This window comes from Pimephales promelas, chromosome 19 (genome assembly GCF_988280905.1).
Source record: "Pimephales promelas chromosome 19, fPimPro1.hap1.1, whole genome shotgun sequence".
NCBI classification, from domain to species: domain Eukaryota; kingdom Metazoa; phylum Chordata; class Actinopteri; order Cypriniformes; family Leuciscidae; genus Pimephales; species Pimephales promelas.
Genome location: NC_142787.1, coordinates 27,423,527 through 27,444,336, shown reverse-complemented (window position 1 = coordinate 27,444,336; position 20,810 = coordinate 27,423,527). Strand labels below are relative to the sequence as shown.

Below are 20,810 nucleotides of genomic sequence, written 5' to 3'. Positions count from 1 at the left end.
TGAAAAGTCTATATTTGGCCTGTTTGATTGTAGTGGTTATGATGGTAACGTTTGCATGAATAATGGGATCATCTCTGCACCTGGACTTGCACAGCTGTGAGCAGCACTGATAAAACTCAGTATGACTTGCTCACTGGTCTGTTCACCTCCTTTATTTAAATCCTTTTTTGATCTTCATGTTATTCAGATTGTGTCGGTTTTATAATAATGCTTTTTGGCCTGGTCAAGATTATTCTGTTAGATTCACATATAAATCCATGACGCCTTGTGATCTCCAGCTCAATAGGTGAAGGTGTTGAGGATGTCAGGTGTCTGGTTTTGCTTTTGGGTCATTACAGCACACTTTTTAACAAATGAATGGATGGCATGAAAAGCTTATTTTTGACTGAACAATTCAAGGCACAAACATGTGTGCTCTAAACCTGCAAATTGGATTCTTTCAGGAAACATTAGTGCATCATTAGCAAAAAGAGAAGTTGTGAATTTCTCCTGGTATGTTTTTATTATTATCTTATTTTTGGACCATATTATAAAATTTGTCACCCTATTTAAAGTGTTATATTGTGTACATAAAGACTTTTTTTCCCTCTCAAGACAAGTGCATAATGAAGAAATTACAATTAATTTGTGAAGGCCCCTGTTGCCGTGATTTTGTAAGTTATTGTGTTCTATTAAACAAAAAAAAAATCATGAAAGTCTTTTAGTGTCTGCTTGACATACACGTTTTAAGCTGATGCCAATTGTAAAACACAATCAAGGTTCTGTATTAGTGTGTTGCATATTCTACATGATGAGCCCTATTGTATATCTGTGATATTTACATAACGTCCATATGCAATTCACCGATTCATTAACAAAATATTAATCTTTAACACGCGCTCTTGTAACAAGTCTGCTGTCGCGTCCGTCAGCACAACACGCATGCGCCGTGGTGCTCTTGTGAACACGTGTTGGAGATTAATATTTTGTTAATAAAGTGGTATATTATATATATATAGTGCTCGAATTGAGGGGGGGCTGGGGGGATCCGGGACCCCCCATAAGGTATTAGGGACCTCCCATAAGAAGTAAAAAATAGAATTAGGGGGGTCCCTCAGATATTTTTATTTTAGTAAAAAATAATAATAACAAATCTGTGCGCAATGATATCGTTGACTGACAGGACTGTTTGATTGGCGCCGCTCTGTTGAAGCTAATTTTAACTTTTAAAAAATGAAAAAGATAAACCTCCACTCGAGGTCGGGAAGAGAAAGCTTCTTACCGACTTTTTTGAGGGGTAATTGTCTCTCTTTATATAAAGATTCCAATTTACGCAAGGAATACAGAAGCCCCGATATGGTGTGGATAGATATAATGTAGAACGATATATATACATCTTTCTACATTATATCTATCCACACCATATCGGGGCTTCTGTATTCCTTGCGTAAATTGGAAACATTTAGGCTTAAGTTACTTTTTTTCCACCATTATTAATAGCCCTGGTTCTACGGGAGTGCTAGAGATCTCGACGGAGATGGATAACAGTTTTTCAGCAAAGGGAACGATCGTTGTGTGCTTTCTAATTTCCATTCAGAATTTGTATAAAACTTGTTTTTCATGCTGCCAGGATCGGCCACGTAAACACAAAGTTTTGGGTTTCAAAGTTCACTTTCAAAGTTCACTCTTAAAATAGCAATAATTGACATCGATTGGCATGGCATTGTTTGTTTCTGAATAAAGCTGCCTTTTTCGCTAGTCATGGTCGTTGAATAGTTGCTGACCTACTGAGTGCTTTTCCGCCACCTACTGGACGTAACTATGTAAAAATCGCATGTGCTGAAATAGTTGAAAAATCCCCATCATATAATATCTAATAAACAAGTTTTATCTATTTAATCAAGTCTTTTGAAACCAACATTATTACCACAGTGTCACATAATCCACATTAATCATGCAGTTGTTTTTAGGTTAAAAACAACATTTGTAAATAAATCATTTTGTTGGATGTACACAACTGTTCAAAAGACTCTTCTGCTCACCAAGCCTGCATTGATTTGATGCAAAATACAGTAATTTTATGAAATATTATTACAGTTTAAAATAATAATATAATAAAATATTGTTTATTTCTGTGATCAAAGCTGAAAACCATCGTTTCTCCAGTGTTCATCAGGATCCTTTAGATCTGAAATATAAAACTTTTTGTAGCATTATACACTACCATTTAAAAGCTTGCGGTCAGTATGTATTTTAAAAAAAATGTTGGGAAATAAATTAATACTTTTATTCAGTATGGTCGCATTAAATTGATCAAAAGTGACAGTAAAGAAGTTTATGATGTAACAAAAGATTCTATTTCAAATAGAAACTGTTGTTTTGAACTTTCTATACCTAAAAAATCCTGAAAAATAAAATAAATGTTTATTACATAAATGTTTGTTGATCATCATGTTACTATTAGAATGACGAATCATGTGACACTGAAGACTGGAGTAATGATGCTGAAAATTTGTGAAAATTCTGCTGCCCTCTAAATCCAAACCTTTAAGTAATTTTAAATAATAATTATATATATAGCCTAATATAATTATTTTTCAAGCGGTTTTAATAAATAGTATACATTTATGCATATTATGTATAAATATATGCTATTTATATCCCAAACACCCCCCCCCCTCCCCCCAGGAAAAAAATTGGGGACCCCCCATAAGACTTGACTCAATTCGAGCACTGTATATATATATATATATATAATAATTATTATTATTTTTTTTTTTTGCGCAAACAAAGCACTCGCACCGCTTTCTAAAACTGATGTTAAACCACTGGAGTCACATGGATCACTTTAATGATGTCTTACCCTTTGAAACTAAACTGTAACAGAGCATCACTTCCCAGTAACATTTTGCACTTGTCTCCTTATTTCTGTGACTCACTTATTGGCTATACACACTGCTTGTAATGCTTTATTTTGATGGTCTGATTTGAAAAGTTTTTTTGTGTGTGTGTTGCTTTTCCCCTGAATGTCACGTTCGCCTCTGTTTCTATATTTAAATTTCACATCACATATATCACAAGACCTGGCATGAGCATTCCAGGATGTCACACAGACTTCTGTTACTATCTTGGTCCTTCTCTGTCCTTTTGTTTTCACTGTTGTCAGTGGAAAACATGAAGTCATACACTAAAGATATGGGCTTATATCCTAAATTTCAAAGTCAATTTATTTCTATCAGTGGGTTTTATGATCTCTTGCTATGCCAGGATCTACCAGGTGGCCCAAAGGCGAGCCAACAGAGACACAATGCAGTATGAGCCAGAACTGTCTATCATGTCATTCTCTCAGCTCCTCAACACATCAAGCTGCCCAAGTGAGAACTCGGAAATGAGAGGGGAATTGTGCCAAAACTCTGTCTGGCTTCATATTAGTATTCCTGTTCTGTTGGCCTTAACCACTGTTGCACATACACTCAGGGTCAACATTTGAAATAAATAAATAAATAAATAACTAGCCCTACATGCTAACCACAATACAATAAACAATGCCATGGTAGCCATATAGTTTCTGAAAACTGATGTTAGAGCACTGATAAAAGCTTTATATTCTCAGCCATTATGTAAACATAATAATTTTGAAGCACGAATTGTGTTTGTTTGTTTAAGTATTTATATATTTACATTTAATTGTCTCCCAATCAATCGTAAATCAAATTGTGTAATTGTGAATTGTGGAAATCAAAAACAAGATATTTAATGAATACCTGGAAAAACAAATGATAAAATAGATACATAAAGATTCAGCAAAGAAAACACTCAGCCATCACTGAAATAACATAGGAAATGAATACGGGTCTTTTTAGACCCATGTTGTGCATTAGAAGGGGTATCCATAGCTTGCGCATCAAAGGGTTAAATATCACTCAAATATGTATGTACGAACTAGAACTACATATCCCAGAATCCTTTTCTACCCATGCGTCAGGCAGGCAGTGCATGATTAACCGGAAGAGACGTTATGGCTCATTTCTAGAAGGTGAGGAAGTACTGTGTGATTGTTTTTATCTAAAATGTTCCGTTTAAAATGTATAATTTTCAAAATACTTACAAATATTGATACTAAATATTAAAAAGGCAAGTTAAACTTAAAATATTGCATTCGTGTTTGCCGAGTGCAGAGCTGCTGAAGTGAAATCAGTCCTGCTAATAGTATGTTTTGACTGATATTTTGATCTGAACCTGTCAATCTAAGCTACTATACATCACTGTCGAATGTTTTTGTGATTGCAGTTTTTATATTTAATGAAGTTTATGGAATGCTGAAGAAACATTACATTATAAAATAAGTATGTTACGAGGTTTACCAGCTCTGAAGTAAGCGTGACATTTATTTCATAACAATGCAGCGATTCAAAGTCTGTTGTATTGTTTCAGCACATTTAGCTGCACATGGTACGTTAAACTGAAGTATGTACTTTAGACTTATTCAATACTTGCTTTAAATGACATGCTGTATTTCCCCCCCCAAATAGGCTAAATATGTGATCAATTTATGGTAAATTGTTTTGCAGGGTTGGAGGTAGTGAATATGGTTTGAGGTCATTTACATTTACTTCACTCAAATACTGTTCAGGTTGTGGGGTCAGCACAACTCCAGATGGAGACGGAGTCCGAGATGCTCTCAGCCGCCATGGCTAGCACCTTAAAAGTGTCAGAGACCAGAGAAACCACTGCAGACCATGACGAAGACCATTTCTATGACTGTGAGGACAAATTACCTGGAGAAGAGGGACCCAATGACGTTAAATGCACAGAGAGGGCTCGCGACGATAGACTGGAGTCAGATGCCAGGACAGACAAAGACAACAGCGTAGAAAACATGAATGACACTGACCGGATGTGTTTGGATAACACATCATCAGAGGATTCTGAAGAGCTCGAGGACAGATCAGCTGAAAAGAGACCTGACTCTTTGACAGGAGATCCTGGGGTAGATAGTGGCGAAGAACAGGAGAAATGTGAGAGGTTTTTGGAGAATGATGAGAAGAGAGAGAGTGACTCAGATTCTGAATTTAAAGAAGAGGTCAAGGTGACGGAGTATGATGAGGAATACCTGCGCGAGCTGGAGAAAGACCTGACGGAAGAAGAAAAAGAGGTCCTCTTCTTATTATTTTTCATATCCAGTTAAATATTTCATGCCATTGTCATTGATGTGCTCACTGTCTCTTGATATTTATATGTACTATTTCCCTCTTCTAATTACAGAGCAGAAGAAAAGAGAGTTTAGAGCTGAAGGAGAAGGGCAACATGCAGTTCAAGAATGGAGGTAAGACAATCCCAGTCAAAGATAAATCACATTCTTGCTGTCCGTTGCTCACCTATTTTAATCTGTGAAGTGGCACTAACTTCTGTTTTTTGCATATGAATAGTTCACCAAAAATTAGAAGAATATCTGAAGTCCTTACACAGCTCTTTTCAAAACAGTGACACTTTCATATAAGTATTTTGTAACGTGTGCTTTATACTACTAACAGTTTGAGGTCACTACTTGAAAAAAAAAATAATCAAAAGTGACAGTAAAGACATTTAGGTCCCACTTTATATTAAGTGGCTTTAAGTACTATGTAATTATATTGAAATTAATCATTTGATACAATGGACTTGTGTACATGCATGTTTTTACATTGTACTTACATTTTAAAATTCCAGCATGTAATTACAGCTATAATTCATTTATGTAATTACATTTGTAATTACACAGTTGACCCTCCCCTCACACCTTAACCTACTCTTAAACCTACCCATACCACCACACCTGTCCCTAACCTTACCCAGATCACACCTCAATAGCAGCAAAAGTGTTTTACAATACAACAGAAACACAATAATACATTGTACTTATTGTTCAATGTAAGTACATAGTACTTAAAGCCACTTAATATAAAGTGGGACCGACATTTATAATATGAAAAAAGATTCGTTTATCAAAGAAGCCTGAAAAAATATTAAGCAGCACAACTGTTATTTGAACATTGATAATAATAAGTTTCTTGAGCAGCAAAATCAGAATATTATAATGATTTCTAAAGGATCATGTGACACTGAAGGCTGGAGTAATGATGCTGAAAATTCAACTTTGGCATCACAGGAATAAATCACATTTTAAAATATATTCAAATTGAAACAACTTATTTTAAATTGTAATAATATTTCATGCTGTTACTGTTTCTGCTTCTTCTGTTGATCAAATAAATGTAGATTTGAATAACATAGGATACTTATTTAAAAAGATTTTGAAGGATTGTGTGTTTCAAGTCAAATCTGAATGCATAGAATGACACCAAAATCTAAGGACTTATGCACAATATTATGATAATCAGTGAATAACTTAACTTTTAGTGTTCCTTCCCAACATTATCATATTACACTTTTCTGGTGGTGTTATGTGATCAAAATGAAAAGAGCAAATTGTATGTTCTAAGAAAATACCAATAATACACAAATAAATAATGCTATAATTTTTTCATTTTTGTCTGAAGAATCCCTTGTTTTGTAAGGAAGCTTTATATACATATTTAAGATATTGTGTTTGTGGATGAGCTTCTGACATGTGATTTATTTTACAGAGCATGTGGATGCTGAGGAGTCTTACATGGCTGCCCTGCGTGTGTGTCCTGTGTGCTACAGTAAAGAAAGATCCATACTCTTCTCTAATCGAGCTGCCGCACGCTTGCATCAGGTGACTTTTGCTTTTTTTTTTTTTTTTTTTTGTACAGATACAGAATGTATATTTCTGTTTTATTTTCTGTTGAGTGGGTCAGGTCTGTATAAACCTTTTAAAGGTTTGTTTAAAGGGACAATGTGTAGGAATTTCTCGAAAATTTTGCATTGAAACGAGTTGTGCCTTCCCGCGCCTCATATACTATTCTTCCAGTGTGTGTTCTTTCTCTCATTCATAGTTTTGCATATTAACTTTATTTAAAATTTTATTTGACAGGATAAAAAAGACAGCGCTATCAGTGACTGCTCTAAAGGTGAGAGTATATCCTTTACACATTGTGTTCTGTATCTAGAGAAAGTCTCACAACTGTTTATTTTTTGTCTCTGATGTGTATCTTTTCCTGAGGAAATGTGATTTGAAACAAAGATGTTTCAGACAATGTGTATTGTATTTGTCATCCACAGCCATAGAACTGAATCCAAATTATGTCCGTGCCATTCTGCGGAGAGCAGAACTTTACGAGAAGACAGAAAAGCTTGATGAAGCTCTAGAGGACTACAAAACTGTCTTGGAGAAAGACCCGGGCATCCCTGCAGCTAGAGAGGCCTGTATGGTGAGTGTTTCTCTGCCGGTTGGCCTTTTGACTCCCAAAAGCCTTACACATAGTTAGATATCAAGATTCTTATAATCATTTAAGTTATATAGAGGACCACTTGGAAGTTTGCTGAGGCCCAACCCCCGGCGGCTCGTCCTCATCATTAGGCTTCAGTATATTTATTATCTAATGCATGTGTTACAGAGTCAAATGTTTGATTAATTTAAAAATTGCATGATCTTAAACTCTTAAAAATAAAAAGTCATTGAGGGATAACAGCCTCAAATTAAAAGTTTTTATAAAATGTAAGACAGGTTTGTAACAACATGAGGATAAATTTCTATTTGTCTTTCAGCGATTGCCACGGCAAATTGAAGAGCGCAACGAGAAGCTGAAAGAAGAGATGATGAGTAAGATTACATTTTTTTTATTATTTAATATTTGTGTCTGTCTAAGGTCAGAAACACCACGATAAGAGGTGCGAGATTAGTTTATTTAGGGCAGTACTAAATAAAAAATAAAATCCATTTTTGATGATCCTTTTTTTTTTAAATGTAGGGCTGATTGTTCTTGTCAGCTGTTAGTCGTTCATTTAAACCATTAGTCGATGAGTCTAAGGAGAAATAATAAACTATAATAATGAGCATTTAAAATATAAACTAGGTGCTAATGATCTAAACTGTATGTTCTGACCATCATTGACTCTTGATTATATGGTTGATATTGCAGGATACAGATATCCATGTGAATTTTAATCAAAATGCGACTTCAGTGTAATTTGGAAACATGCATAAGGCTACAGAATTGGGGATATTAAGGGATGACACTCTTGAGTGTTTCAGTGTAACAGCACTATTCATTTTGAAGGTTGTCTAGTAAAAAATAAACACTTTCTTTTTTGAAATTTCTTCCAGTTACTGACTCTAGTGGCCGTTAGAGAAGACTGTAGCCAGTCTCATGCTCGTTCTCGGTGCGCACGCTCGTTGGCCACACTAGATAAGGTTTTTTTTTCCATTTGAAACACTACTGCTAGCGATCGCCGCTGCTTACTATTGGCTGCCTTACAGATGTAAGTGCAAGTAGACGAGAACGCGCATGACGTCTCATTTTGTGAATTTTTCCGCCAATTCGGACCCGACGACTTCACACATAATTGAGCCTACAGGCTGATAGAATGACACCTTGACTGTCCACCATGGTTACCTCTTTCTATTACATTTATGGCTCATAAATGTACAAATGAAGGGTTAAAACTCCAAATTTTGACCCGAAAAAAACGACAGTGGTTTTTTTTTTTGGTCCGAAAAAATAAGTTTCTCCAATCTTCTTGAAACTCTGGATTCGGATAGAGGGCCATGGGACTTAGACCTGAGTGCAAAAATGAAGACTCTAGACCCTTCCAGAGCTGAGATATCGAAACTCAAAATTTCGACCCGAAAAAAAAAAACGACTGTGTTACCCCTTACGTTTTTTTTTTTGGGTGAAAAATGAAGTATCCCAAATCTTCTTGAAACTCTGGGTTCTGATAGAGGGCTGTGCGACTTTGACCTGAGTGCAAAAATTGAGGCTCTAGACCCTTCCAGAGCTGAGAAATCGAAATTCAAAATTTCGACCCGAAAAAAAAACGACAGTGTTACCCCTTTCGTTTTTTTTCATTTTCGGGCGAAAAATTAAGTTTCTCCAATCTTCTCAAAACTCTGGATTCTGATAGAGGGCCGCGAGACTTTGACATGAGTGCAAAAATTGAGGCTCTAGACCCTTCCAGAGCTGAGATATCGAAATTCAAAATTTTGACCCGAAAAAAAAACGACAGTGTTACCCCTTTCGTTTTTTTTCATTTTCGGGCGAAAAATTAAGTTTCTCCAATCTTCTCAAAACTCTGGATTATGATAGAGGGCTGTGCGACTTTGACCTCAGTGCAAAAATGGAGGCTCTAGACTCTTCCAAAGCTGAGATATCGAAATTCAAAATTTCGACCCAAAAAAAAAACGACAGTGTTACCCCTTTCGTTTTTTTTCATTTTCGGGCGAAAAATTAAGTTTCTCCAATCTTCTCAAAACTCTGGATTCTGATAGAGGGCCGCGAGACTTTGACCTGAGTGCAAAAATTGAGGCTCTAGACCCTTCCAGAGCTGAGATATCGAAATTCAAAATTTCGACCCAAAAAAAAAACGACAGTGTTACCCCTTTCGTTTTTTTTCATTTTCGGGCGAAAAATTAAGTTTCTCCAATCTTCTCAAAACTCTGGATTATGATAGAGGGCTGTTCGACTTTGACCTGAGTGCAAAAATTGAGGCTCTAGACCCTTCCAGAGCTGAGATATCGAAATTCAAAATTTTGACCCGAAAAAAAAACGACAGTGTTACCCCTTTCGTTTTTTTTCATTTTCGGGCGAAAAATTAAGTTTCTCCAATCTTCTCAAAACTCTGGATTCTGATAGAGGGCCGCGAGACTTTGACATGAGTGCAAAAATTGAGGCTCTAGACCCTTCCAGAGCTGAGATATCGAAATTCAAAATTTTGACCCGAAAAAAAAACGACAGTGTTACCCCTTTCGTTTTTTTTCATTTTCGGGCGAAAAATTAAGTTTCTCCAATCTTCTCAAAACTCTGGATTATGATAGAGGGCTGTGCGACTTTGACCTCAGTGCAAAAATGGAGGCTCTAGACTCTTCCAAAGCTGAGATATCGAAATTCAAAATTTCGACCCAAAAAAAAAACGACAGTGTTACCCCTTTCGTTTTTTTTCATTTTCGGGCGAAAAATTAAGTTTCTCCAATCTTCTCAAAACTCTGGATTCTGATAGAGGGCCGCGAGACTTTGACCTGAGTGCAAAAATTGAGGCTCTAGACCCTTCCAGAGCTGAGATATCGAAATTCAAAATTTTGACCCGAAAAAAAAACGACGGTGTTACCCCTTTCGTTTTTTTTCATTTTCGGGCGAAAAATTAAGTTTCTCCAATCTTCTCAAAACTCTGGATTATGATAGAGGGCTGTGCGACTTTGACCTCAGTGCAAAAATGGAGGCTCTAGACCCTTCCAGAGCTGAGATATCGAAATTCAAAATTTCGACCCGAAAAAAAAAACGACAGTGTTACCCCTTTCGTTTTTTTTCATTTTCGGGCGAAAAATTTAGTTTCTCCAATCTTCTCAAAACTCTGGATTATTATAGAGGGCTGTTCGACTTTGACCTGAGTGCAAAAATTGAGGCTCTAGACCCTTCCAGAGCTGAGATATTGAAATTCAAAATTTTGACCCGAAAAAAAAAGACAGTGTTACCCCTTTCGTTTTTTTTCATTTTCGGGCGAAAAATTAAGTTTCTCCAATCTTCTCAAAACTCTGGATTATGATAGAGGGCTGTGCGACTTTGACCTCAGTGCAAAAATGGAGGCTCTAGACTCTTCCAAAGCTGAGATATCGAAATTCAAAATTTCGACCCAAAAAAAACCCGACAGTGTTACCCCTTTTGTTTTTTTTCATTTTCGGGCGAAAAATTAAGTTTCTCCAATCTTCTCAAAACTCTGGATTCTGATAGAGGGCCGCGAGACTTTGACCTGAGTGCAAAAATTGAGGCTCTAGACCCTTCCAGAGCTGAGATATCGAAATTCAAAATTTTGACCCGAAAAAAAAACGACAGTGTTACCCCTTTCGTTTTTTTTCATTTTCGGGCGAAAAATTTAGTTTCTCCAATCTTCTCAAAACTCTGGATTATGATAGAGGGCTGTTCGACTTTGACCTGAGTGCAAAAATTGAGGCTCTAGACCCTTCCAGAGCTGAGATATCGAAATTCAAAATTTTGACCCGAAAAAAAACGACAGTGTTACTAGAGCTGTCACGATAACTATTTTTTGGTGTGCGATATATTGCACCAAAATTAATTGCGATAAACGATATTATTGTAATTTTCAGATCATTTTATGCCACTGATTATCTAATGTCAATATAATAGCATAATAATGCAAGTACACTGTTTCAAAGAACAAAGAACATTTATTATTATTCTATTCAATATTTAGACATTGTGAAAGGTGAAAAAATATATCCCAAATAAATAAAACAAGTAAATAAATACACATTCGTTAACAAAAAAGTGCAAGGTATCAAGAACTAGATCAAAACAAAGTAATTTGTCAATTTAAACTTTTAAAGTGTCTCACACAAAGGCACAGATGCATCAACAGGACATTTCTGCTGCCAGATTAGTTTTTTAATTGTTAGGCAGATTCCGAGAAAGGAACACCAACATGTTTACCTTGTGGGGCTTAAGGCAGGATCTTACTGGGGTAACAATGTTACCAGCTGTGCTAAACAGTCTTTCTGAGCTGGTGCTTGTTGCACAAATGCACATGTATTTTTGTGCTAACTTGGCTACTAGGGGAAATCTTTTGTGGTTATCACGCCACCACATTAAGGGATCAGATGATGCATCAACTGGTTCTTCCTGGAGGAACCTGGTTAGCTCCACATCAGCCTGCGCTCTTTTTGGAACCGGTGCCTGAGTCTGGTGACTTGCAAGTAGGTTTCTTCTGTGCTGGAGAAGGTCACACAGCCTCTTCTTCTTGCTTGCTGGAGGTCCAGATTCAGATCCTTCATTTCCCCCTGCAGCTTCAACGCAGTTCTCACCACTGGCACATTCTCCTTTTCCTTCTTCCTCGTTCATGTCTAGTAGTTCTTGCAATAGCTTTTCTTTTACATCTTCCAAGACCTCCGCATCCTCCATGGTACCACGATACCTTGGATCCAACATTGTGGCCTTGGTCAGAAGGTTTTGGATTTCAGGTGGGCTGTATTTCTCCTTCAACACCCTGCACATGTTTGCCTTTATGTTTGCTGTCAGTTGAGTGTCATTGGGGTCTGGGGATAAAAGTTCACCTTTAAGAAGTTCCAACACAGGCTTTACAGATGACACAGTGACATATTTTTCCCCTGAGAGGACATCCGTGAAATCAGCCACTGGCTTCATTGCTGCATTAATTGATTCCAACACAGAAACATCCTGCCAGGTTGGGTTGAGGTGGCCATGTTTTCGATCTTCAACCAGGACACGTCTTATGGCTGGGAGTTGCTCTAGCACCCTCTCGATCATTTTGTGCTTGGTACCCCATCGTGTGGCGACATCCTGTGGAAAATATAAAATTGTATTATTATTTTTGTCTAACATTATTTAACAAATGCTACACTGTAAAAAATGTAATCACATTTTTTTTCTTTTGTCAAATCAACTTAGATAATTTATGTGGTTCAGATAACGTAATAGTTTGAGTTTTTGATGGTTAAATCAATCTGCTTCATTGTATTACTATTTTTTTTAATTTCAATGAACTTAAAATTTTAAAGCAACCAGGTTACTAATTTAATTAAAACCAACAATATTGTTATAGTAGTACTTTCATAAATAATAATATGGTTATTAATGTAACCAATTATTTAATACATACAAACAGGCCCAAAAAGTAAGTAATAAATAATAAAAAACCTTTAAATTAAGTTTATATAAACCCTAAATATTTTGTGTTGTATAACAAGTTACTGGTATCATCACTCACCAGTACTAGATTGTGTTGGGGGACATTGGTTTCAGTCTGTGCCTTCCTCAGGTCTCTCTTCTTTAGCCAGCTCAAATTGAAGGTGTTGACAAGATTCCTACAAAGTCCCATGGCACGTGCTGTGCGATCCTTGTCACTGTCCAGTCCATGGGAAACAGCCAAATGAAGGTTGTGTCCAAAACAATTGAGCCATGGCCAGCCAAGATTACGTATTGCAGCCACAATGTTAGCACCGTTATCTGTAGTTATACAGGCCATTTTGCGCTCATCCAATTCCCAGTCTGCTAAAGCAACCTGAAGGGCTTCAGCAAGCACATCCGCAGTGTGGTTCTGGGGTATGTATCTGGTCTCTAAACACTTTGACTGCAGAGTCCAGTCAGCAGTTATGTAGTGAATGGTCAAGCTCATATAAGGTGTCATATTTGAGCTTGACCACATATCTGTAGTGGCAGAGTAAAATGAGATGTCTTTTATCTCCTTCAGAATTTCATCTTTTACTTTATTGTTCAAGGATGGAATGGCAGTTTGGGAGATGTACGTTTTCTTTGGCAATTCGTACTGTTTGTCAAAGGTTTGCAGCATATTTTTAAATGCTGGTTTTTCGACCGTGCATAATGGCTGCATCTCTTTGGCTATATAGCGAGTTACGCTATCCGTGAGCGTGCGCCATTTCGCGCTGTCACGTTTATATTTGCACTGTCGGGAAAAAGCATCTGCAACTGATAACTGTCTGGAAGAAGGCCCCTCTCCAACTCCAGCTGCAGTTGTTGTTCCCAGGTTGTAAAACTGGGTGGGATGGTTATGTTTTAGGTGCGATTTTAAGTTTGTTGTGTTGCCTCGTTTTGTTGCTACTGTTTTAAAACACAGTCGACATACCGGCTCGTTCACGTTAATGATCTCTCCTCTCTCGTTCGGCTTAAAGCCAAAATGTTCCCACACCGGAGCTGAAGATTGTGGCTTTGAAATCAATTCCATGTTGGACTCGTTCTTCCTAACTGGCTCGCTGTTTAGATGTCACAAAATAGAATACTTTAAAATGCCGTTGGTTCACGCCTTCTCTTTACCTGACGGTGTCCGCTCTCTCTTTCTCTGTGTGTGTGTGTGTGTGTGTGTGTGTGTGGACACGGCACGCTGCCTGAGCCCCGCCTCTGACACAGGGTGCAGACAAGATGACAGAGGCAGCGTGATCAACTAAAATGTTGATGACATTCATTTTAATGTAAAAATGAATCTACTAATTATTTTAATAATAAAACAAATTATCATTTGCAATATATCGCGGCAACAAAATGATCGCGCTCATTTCCATATATCGTGCGATAAGTCGATATATTGACTATCGCGACAGCTCTAAGTGTTACCCCTTTCGTTTTTTTTCATTTTCGGGCGAAAAATTAAGTTTCTCCAATCTTCTCAAAACTCTGGATTCTGATAGAGGGCCGAGAGACTTTGACCTGAGTGCAAAAATTGAGGCTCTAGACCCTTCCAGAGCTGAGAAATCGAAATTCAAAATTTTGACCCGAAAAAAAAAACGACAGTGTTACCCCTTTCGTTTTTTTTCATTTTTGGGCGAAAAATTAAGTTTCTCCAATCTTCTCAAAACTCTGGATTATGATAGAGGGCTGTGCGACTTTGACCTCAGTGCAAAAATGGAGGCTCTAGACCCTTCCAGAGCTGAGATATCGAAATTCAAAATTTCGACCCGAAAAAAAACGACAGTGTTACCCCTTTCGTTTTTTTTCATTTTCGGGCGAAAAATTAAGTTTCTCCAATCTTCTCAAAACTCTGGATTCTGATAGAGGGCCGCGAGACTTTGACCTGAGTGCAAAAATTGAGGCTCTAGACCCTTCCAGAGCTGAGATATCGAAATTCAAAATTTTGACCCGAAAAAAAAACGACAGTGTTACCCCTTTCGTTTTTTTTCATTTTCGGGCGAAAAATTAAGTTTCTCCAATCTTCTCAAAACTCTGGATTATGATAAAGGGCTGTGCGACTTTGACCTCAGTGCAAAAATGGAGGCTCTAGACCCTTCCAGAGCTGAGATATCGAAATTCAAAATTTCGACCCGAAAAAAAAACGACAGTGTTACCCCTTTCGTTTTTTTTCATTTTCGGGCGAAAAATTTAGTTTCTCCAATCTTCTCAAAACTCTGGATTATTATAGAGGGCTGTTCGACTTTGACCTGAGTGCAAAAATTAAGGCTCTAGACCCTTCCAGAGCTGAGATATCGAAATTCAAAATTTTGACCCGAAAAAAAAACGACAGTGTTACCCCTTTCGTTTTTTTTCATTTTCGGGCGAAAAATTAAGTTTCTCCAATCTTCTCAAAACTCTGGATTATGATCGAGGGCTGTGAGACTTTGACCTGAGTGCAAAAATGGAGGCTCTAGACCCTTCCAGAGCTGAGATATCATAATTCAAAATTTCGAGCCGAAAAAAAAACACAGTGTTACCACTTTCGTTTTTTTTCATTTTCGGGCGAAAAATTAAGTTTCTCCAATCTTCTTAAAACTCTGGATTATGATAGAGGGCTGTGCGACTTTGACCTGAGTGCAAAAATTGAGGCTCTAGACCCTTCCAGAGCTGAGATATCGAAATTCAAAATTTCGACCCAAAAAAAAACAACAGTGTTACCCCTTTCGTTTTTTTTTCATTTTCGGGCGAAAAATTTAGTTTCTCCAATCTTCTCAAAACTCTGGATTATTATAGAGGGCTGTTCGACTTTGACCTGAGTGCAAAAATTGAGGCTCTAGACCCTTCCAGAGCTGAGATATCGAAATTCAAAATTTTGACCCGAAAAAAAAACGACAGTGTTACCCCTTTCGTTTTTTTTCATTTTCGGGCGAAAAATTAAGTTTCTCCAATCTTCTCAAAACTCTGGATTATGATCGAGGGCTGTGAGACTTTGACCTGAGTGCAAAAATGGAGGCTCTAGACCCTTCCAGAGCTGAGATATCATAATTCAAAATTTCGAGCCGAAAAAAAAACACAGTGTTACCACTTTCGTTTTTTTTCATTTTCGGGCGAAAAATTAAGTTTCTCCAATCTTCTTAAAACTCTGGATTATGATAGAGGGCTGTGCGACTTTGACCTGAGTGCAAAAATTGAGGCTCTAGACCCTTCCAGAGCTGAGATATCGAAATTCAAAATTTCGACCCAAAAAAAAAACGACAGTGTTACCCCTTTCGTTTTTTTTCATTTTTGGGCGAAAAATGAAGTTTCTCCAATCTTCTCAAAACTCTGGATTCTGATAGAGGGGCGTGAGACTTTGACCTGAGTGCAAAAATGGAGGCTCTAGACCCTTCCAGAGCTGAGATATCGAAATTCAAAATTTCGACCCGAAAAAAAACGACAGTGTTACCCCTTTCGTTTTTTTTCATTTTTGGGCGAAAAATGAAGTTTCTCCAATCTTCTCAAAACTCTGGATTCTGATAGAGGGGCGCGAGACTTTGACCTGAGTGCAAAAATGGAGGCTCTAGACCCTTCCAGAGCTGAGATATCGAAATTCAAAATTTCCACCCGAAAAAAAAACGACAGTGTTACCCCTTTCGTTTTTTTTCATTTTTGGGCGAAAAATGAAGTTTCTCCAATCTTCTCAAAATTCTGGATTATGATAGAGGGCTGTGAGACTTTGACCTGAGTGCAAAAATGGAGGCTCTAGACCCTTCCAGAGCTGAGATATCGAAATTCAAAATTTCCACCCGAAAAAAAAACGACAGTGTTACCCCTTTCGTTTTTTTTCATTTTTGGGCGAAAAATTAAGTTTCTCCAATCTTCTCAAAACTCTGGATTCTGATACAGGGGCGTGAGACTTTGACCTGAGTGCAAAAATGGAGGCTCTAGACCCTTCCAGAGCTGAGATATCGAAATTCAAAATTTCGACCCGAAAAAAAAACGACAGTGTTACCCCTTTCGTTTTTTTTCATTTTTGGGCGAAAAATGAAGTTTCTCCAATCTTCTCAAAACTCTGGATTATGATAGAGGGCTGTGCAACTTTGACCTCAGTGCAAAAATAGAGGCTCTAGACTCTTCCAAAGCTGAGATATCGAAATTCAAAATTTCGACCCAAAAAAAAAACGACAGTGTTACCCCTTTTGTTTTTTTTCATTTTCGGGCGAAAAATTAAGTTTCTCCAATCTTCTCAAAACTCTGGATTCTGATAGAGGGCCGCGAGACTTTGACCTGAGTGCAAAAATTGAGGCTCTAGACCCTTCCAGAGCTGAGATATCGAAATTCAAAATTTTGACCCGAAAAAAAAACGACAGTGTTACCCCTTTCGTTTTTTTTCATTTTCGGGCGAAAAATTTAGTTTCTCCAATCTTCTCAAAACTCTGGATTATGATAGAGGGCTGTTCGACTTTGACCTGAGTGCAAAAATTGAGGCTCTAGACCCTTCCAGAGCTGAGATATCGAAATTCAAAATTTTGACCCGAAAAAAAATGACAGTGTTACCCCTTTCGTTTTTTTTCATTTTCTGGCGAAAAATTAAGTTTCTCCAATCTTCTCAAAACTCTGGATTCTGATAGAGGGGCGCGAGACTTTGACCTGAGTGCAAAAATGGAGGCTCTAGACCCTTCCAGAGCTGAGATATCGAAATTCAAAATTTCGACCCGAAAAAAAAACGACAGTGTTACCCCTTTCGTTTTTTTTCATTTTTGGGCGAAAAATGAAGTTTCTCCAATCTTCTCAAAACTCTGGATTATGATAGAGGGCTGTGAGACTTTGACCTGAGTGCAAAAATGGAGGCTCTAGACCCTTCCAGAGCTGAGATATCGAAATTCAAAATTTCGACCCGAAAAAAAAAACGACAGTGTTACCCCTTTCGTTTTTTTTCATTTTTGGGCGAAAAATGAAGTTTCTCCAATCTTCTCAAAACTCTGGATTCTGATAGAGGGGCGCGAGACTTTGACCTGAGTGCAAAAATGGAGGCTCTAGACCCTTCCAGAGCTGAGATATCGAAATTCAAAATTTCGACCCGAAAAAAAAACGACAGTGTTACCCCCTTTCGTTTTTTTTTCATTTTTGGGCGAAAAATGAAGTTTCTCCAATCTTCTCAAAACTCTGGATTCTGATAGAGGGGCGCGAGACTTTGACCTGAGTGCAAAAATGGAGGCTCTAGACCCTTCCAGAGCTGAGATATCGAAATTCAAAATTTCGACCCGAAAAAAAAACGACAGTGTTACCCCTTTCGTTTTTTTTCATTTTTGGGCGAAAAATGAAGTTTCTCCAATCTTCTCAAAACTCTGGATTCTGATAGAGGGGCGTGAGACTTTGACCTGAGTGCAAAAATGGAGGCTCTAGACCCTTCCAGAGCTGAGATATCGAAATTCAAAATTTCGACCCGAAAAAAAAAACGACAGTGTTACCCCTTTCGTTTTTTTTCATTTTTGGGCGAAAAATGAAGTTTCTCCAATCTTCTCAAAACTCTGGATTCTGATAGAGGGGCGCGAGACTTTGACCTGAGTGCAAAAATGGAGGCTCTAGACCCTTCCAGAGCTGAGATATCGAAATTCAAAATTTCGACCCGAAAAAAAACGACAGTGTTACCCCTTTCATTTTTTTTCATTTTCGGGCGAAAAATTAAGTTTCTCCAATCTTCTCAAAACTCTGGATTATGATAGAGGGCTGTGCAACTTTGACCTCAGTGCAAAAATAGAGGCTCTAGACTCTTCCAAAGCTGAGATATCGAAATTCAAAATTTCGACCCAAAAAAAAAACGACAGTGTTACCCCTTTTGTTTTTTTTCATTTTCGGGCGAAAAATTAAGTTTCTCCAATCTTCTCAAAACTCTGGATTCTGATAGAGGGCCGCGAGACTTTGACCTGAGTGCAAAAATTGAGGCTCTAGACCCTTCCAGAGCTGAGATATCGAAATTCAAAATTTTGACCCGAAAAAAAAACGACAGTGTTACCCCTTTCGTTTTTTTTCATTTTCGGGCGAAAAATTTTGTTTCTCCAATCTTCTCAAAACTCTGGATTATGATAGAGGGCTGTTCGACTTTGACCTGAGTGCAAAAATTGAGGCTCTAGACCCTTCCAGAGCTGAGATATCGAAAATTCAAAATTTTGACCCGAAAAAAAATGACAGTGTTACCCCTTTCGTTTTTTTTCATTTTCGGGCGAAAAATTAAGTTTCTCCAATCTTCTCAAAACTCTGGATTCTGATAGAGGGCCGCGAGACTTTGACCTGAGTGCAAAAATTGAGGCTCTAGACCCTTCCAGAGCTGAGATATCGAAATTCAAAATTTTGACCCGAAAAAAAAACGACAGTGTTACCCCTTTCGTTTGTTTTCATTTTCGGGCGAAAAATTAAGTTTCTCCAATCTTCTCAAAACTCTGGATTATGATAGAGGGCTGTGCGACTTTGACCTCAGTGCAAAAATGGAGGCTCTAGACCCTTCCAGAGCTGAGATATCGAAATTCAAAATTTCGACCCGAAAAAAAAACGACAGTGTTACCCCTTTCGTTTTTTTTTTCATTTTTGGGCGAAAAATTAAGTTTCTCCAATCTTCTCAAAACTCTGGATTCTGATAGAGGGGTGTGAGACTTTGACCTGAGTGCAAAAATGGAGGCTCTAGACCCTTCCAGAGCTGAGATATCGAAATTCAAAATTTCTACCCGAAAAAAAAACGACAGTGTTACCCCTTTCGTTTTTTTTCATTTTTGGGCGAAAAATTAAGTTTCTCCAATCTTCTCAAAACTCTGGATTCTGATAGAGGGGCGCGAGACTTTGACCTGAGTGCAAAAATGGAGGCTCTAGACCCTTCCAGAGCTGAGATATCGAAATTCAAAATTTCCACCCGAAAAAAAAACGACAGTGTTACCCCTTTCGTTTTTTTTCATTTTTGGGCGAAAAATTAAGTTTCTCCAATCTTCTCAAAACTCTGGATTCTGATAGAGGGGCGCGAGACTTTGACCTGAGTGCAAAAATGGAGGCTCTAGACCCTTCCAGAGCTGAGATATCGAAATTCAAAATTTCTACCCGAAAAAAAAACGACAGTGTTACCCCTTTCATTTTTTTTCATTTTTGGGCGAAAAATTAAGTTTCTCCAATCTTCTCAAAACTCTGGATTCTGATAGAGGGGCGTGAGACTTTGACCTGAGTGCAAAAATGGAGGCTCTAGACCCTTCCAGAGCTGAGATACCGAAATTCAAAATTTCGACCCGAAAAAAAAACGACAGTGTTACCCCTTTCGTTTTTTTTTCATTTTTGGGCGAAAAATGAAGTTTCTCCAATCTTCTCAAAACTCTGGATTCTGATAGAGGGGCGCGAGACTTTGACCTGAGTGCAAAAATGGAGGCTCTAGACCCTTCCAGAGCTGAGATATCGAAATTCAAAATTTCCACCCGAAAAAAAAACGACAGTGTTACCCCTTTCGTTTTTTTTCATTTTTGGGCGAAAAACGAAGTTTCTCCAATCTTCTCAAAACTCTGGATTCTGATAGAGGGGCGCGAGACTTTGACCTGAGTGCAAAAATGGAGGCTCTAGACCCTTCCAGAGCTGAGATATCGAAATTCAAAATTTCGACCCGAAAAAAAAAACGACAGTGTTACCCCTTTCGTTTTTTTTCATTTTTGGGCGAAAAATGAAGTTTCTCCAATCTTCTCAAAACTCTGGATTCTGATAGAGGGGCGCGAGACTTTGACCTGAGTGCAAAAATGGAGGCTCTAGACCCTTCCAGAGCTGAGATATCGAAATTCAAAATTTCGACCCGAAAAAAAAAACGACAGTGTTACCCCTTTCGTTTTTTTTCATTTTTGGGCGAAAAATGAAGTTTCTCCAATCTTCTCAAAACTCTGGATTCTGATAGAGGGGCGTGAGACTTTGACCTGAGTGCAAAAATGGAGGCTCTAGACCCTTCCAGAGCTGAGATATCGAAATTCAAAATTTCGACCCGAAAAAAAAACGACAGTGTTACCCCTTTCGTTTTTTTTCATTTTTGGGCGAAAAATGAAGTTTCTCCAATCTTCTCAA

General features: G+C 37.8%; 1 protein-coding gene across 2 annotated transcripts in view; it reads left to right on the top strand.

The window, feature by feature from the left end:
• The first annotated feature begins 3,944 nt into the window (after positions 1–3,944).
• Positions 3,945–20,810, top strand: part of ttc1 (tetratricopeptide repeat domain 1) — a 35,671-nt gene continuing 18,805 nt past the window's right edge. The window contains exons 1-7 of one of the 2 annotated variants that reach the window (XM_089123941.1): positions 3,945–4,015; positions 4,613–5,134; positions 5,245–5,305; positions 6,606–6,718; positions 6,977–7,013; positions 7,165–7,313; positions 7,651–7,705. In XM_089123941.1, the coding sequence (XP_088980067.1) occupies positions 4,637–5,134; positions 5,245–5,305; positions 6,606–6,718; positions 6,977–7,013; positions 7,165–7,313; positions 7,651–7,705 (913 nt within the window). In that variant the 5' untranslated portion in view covers positions 3,945–4,015; positions 4,613–4,636. Of the gene's footprint in view, positions 4,016–4,550; positions 5,135–5,244; positions 5,306–6,605; positions 6,719–6,976; positions 7,014–7,164; positions 7,314–7,650; positions 7,706–20,810 lie in introns of both variants that reach the window. The other variant, XM_089123940.1, reaches the window with a different exon arrangement.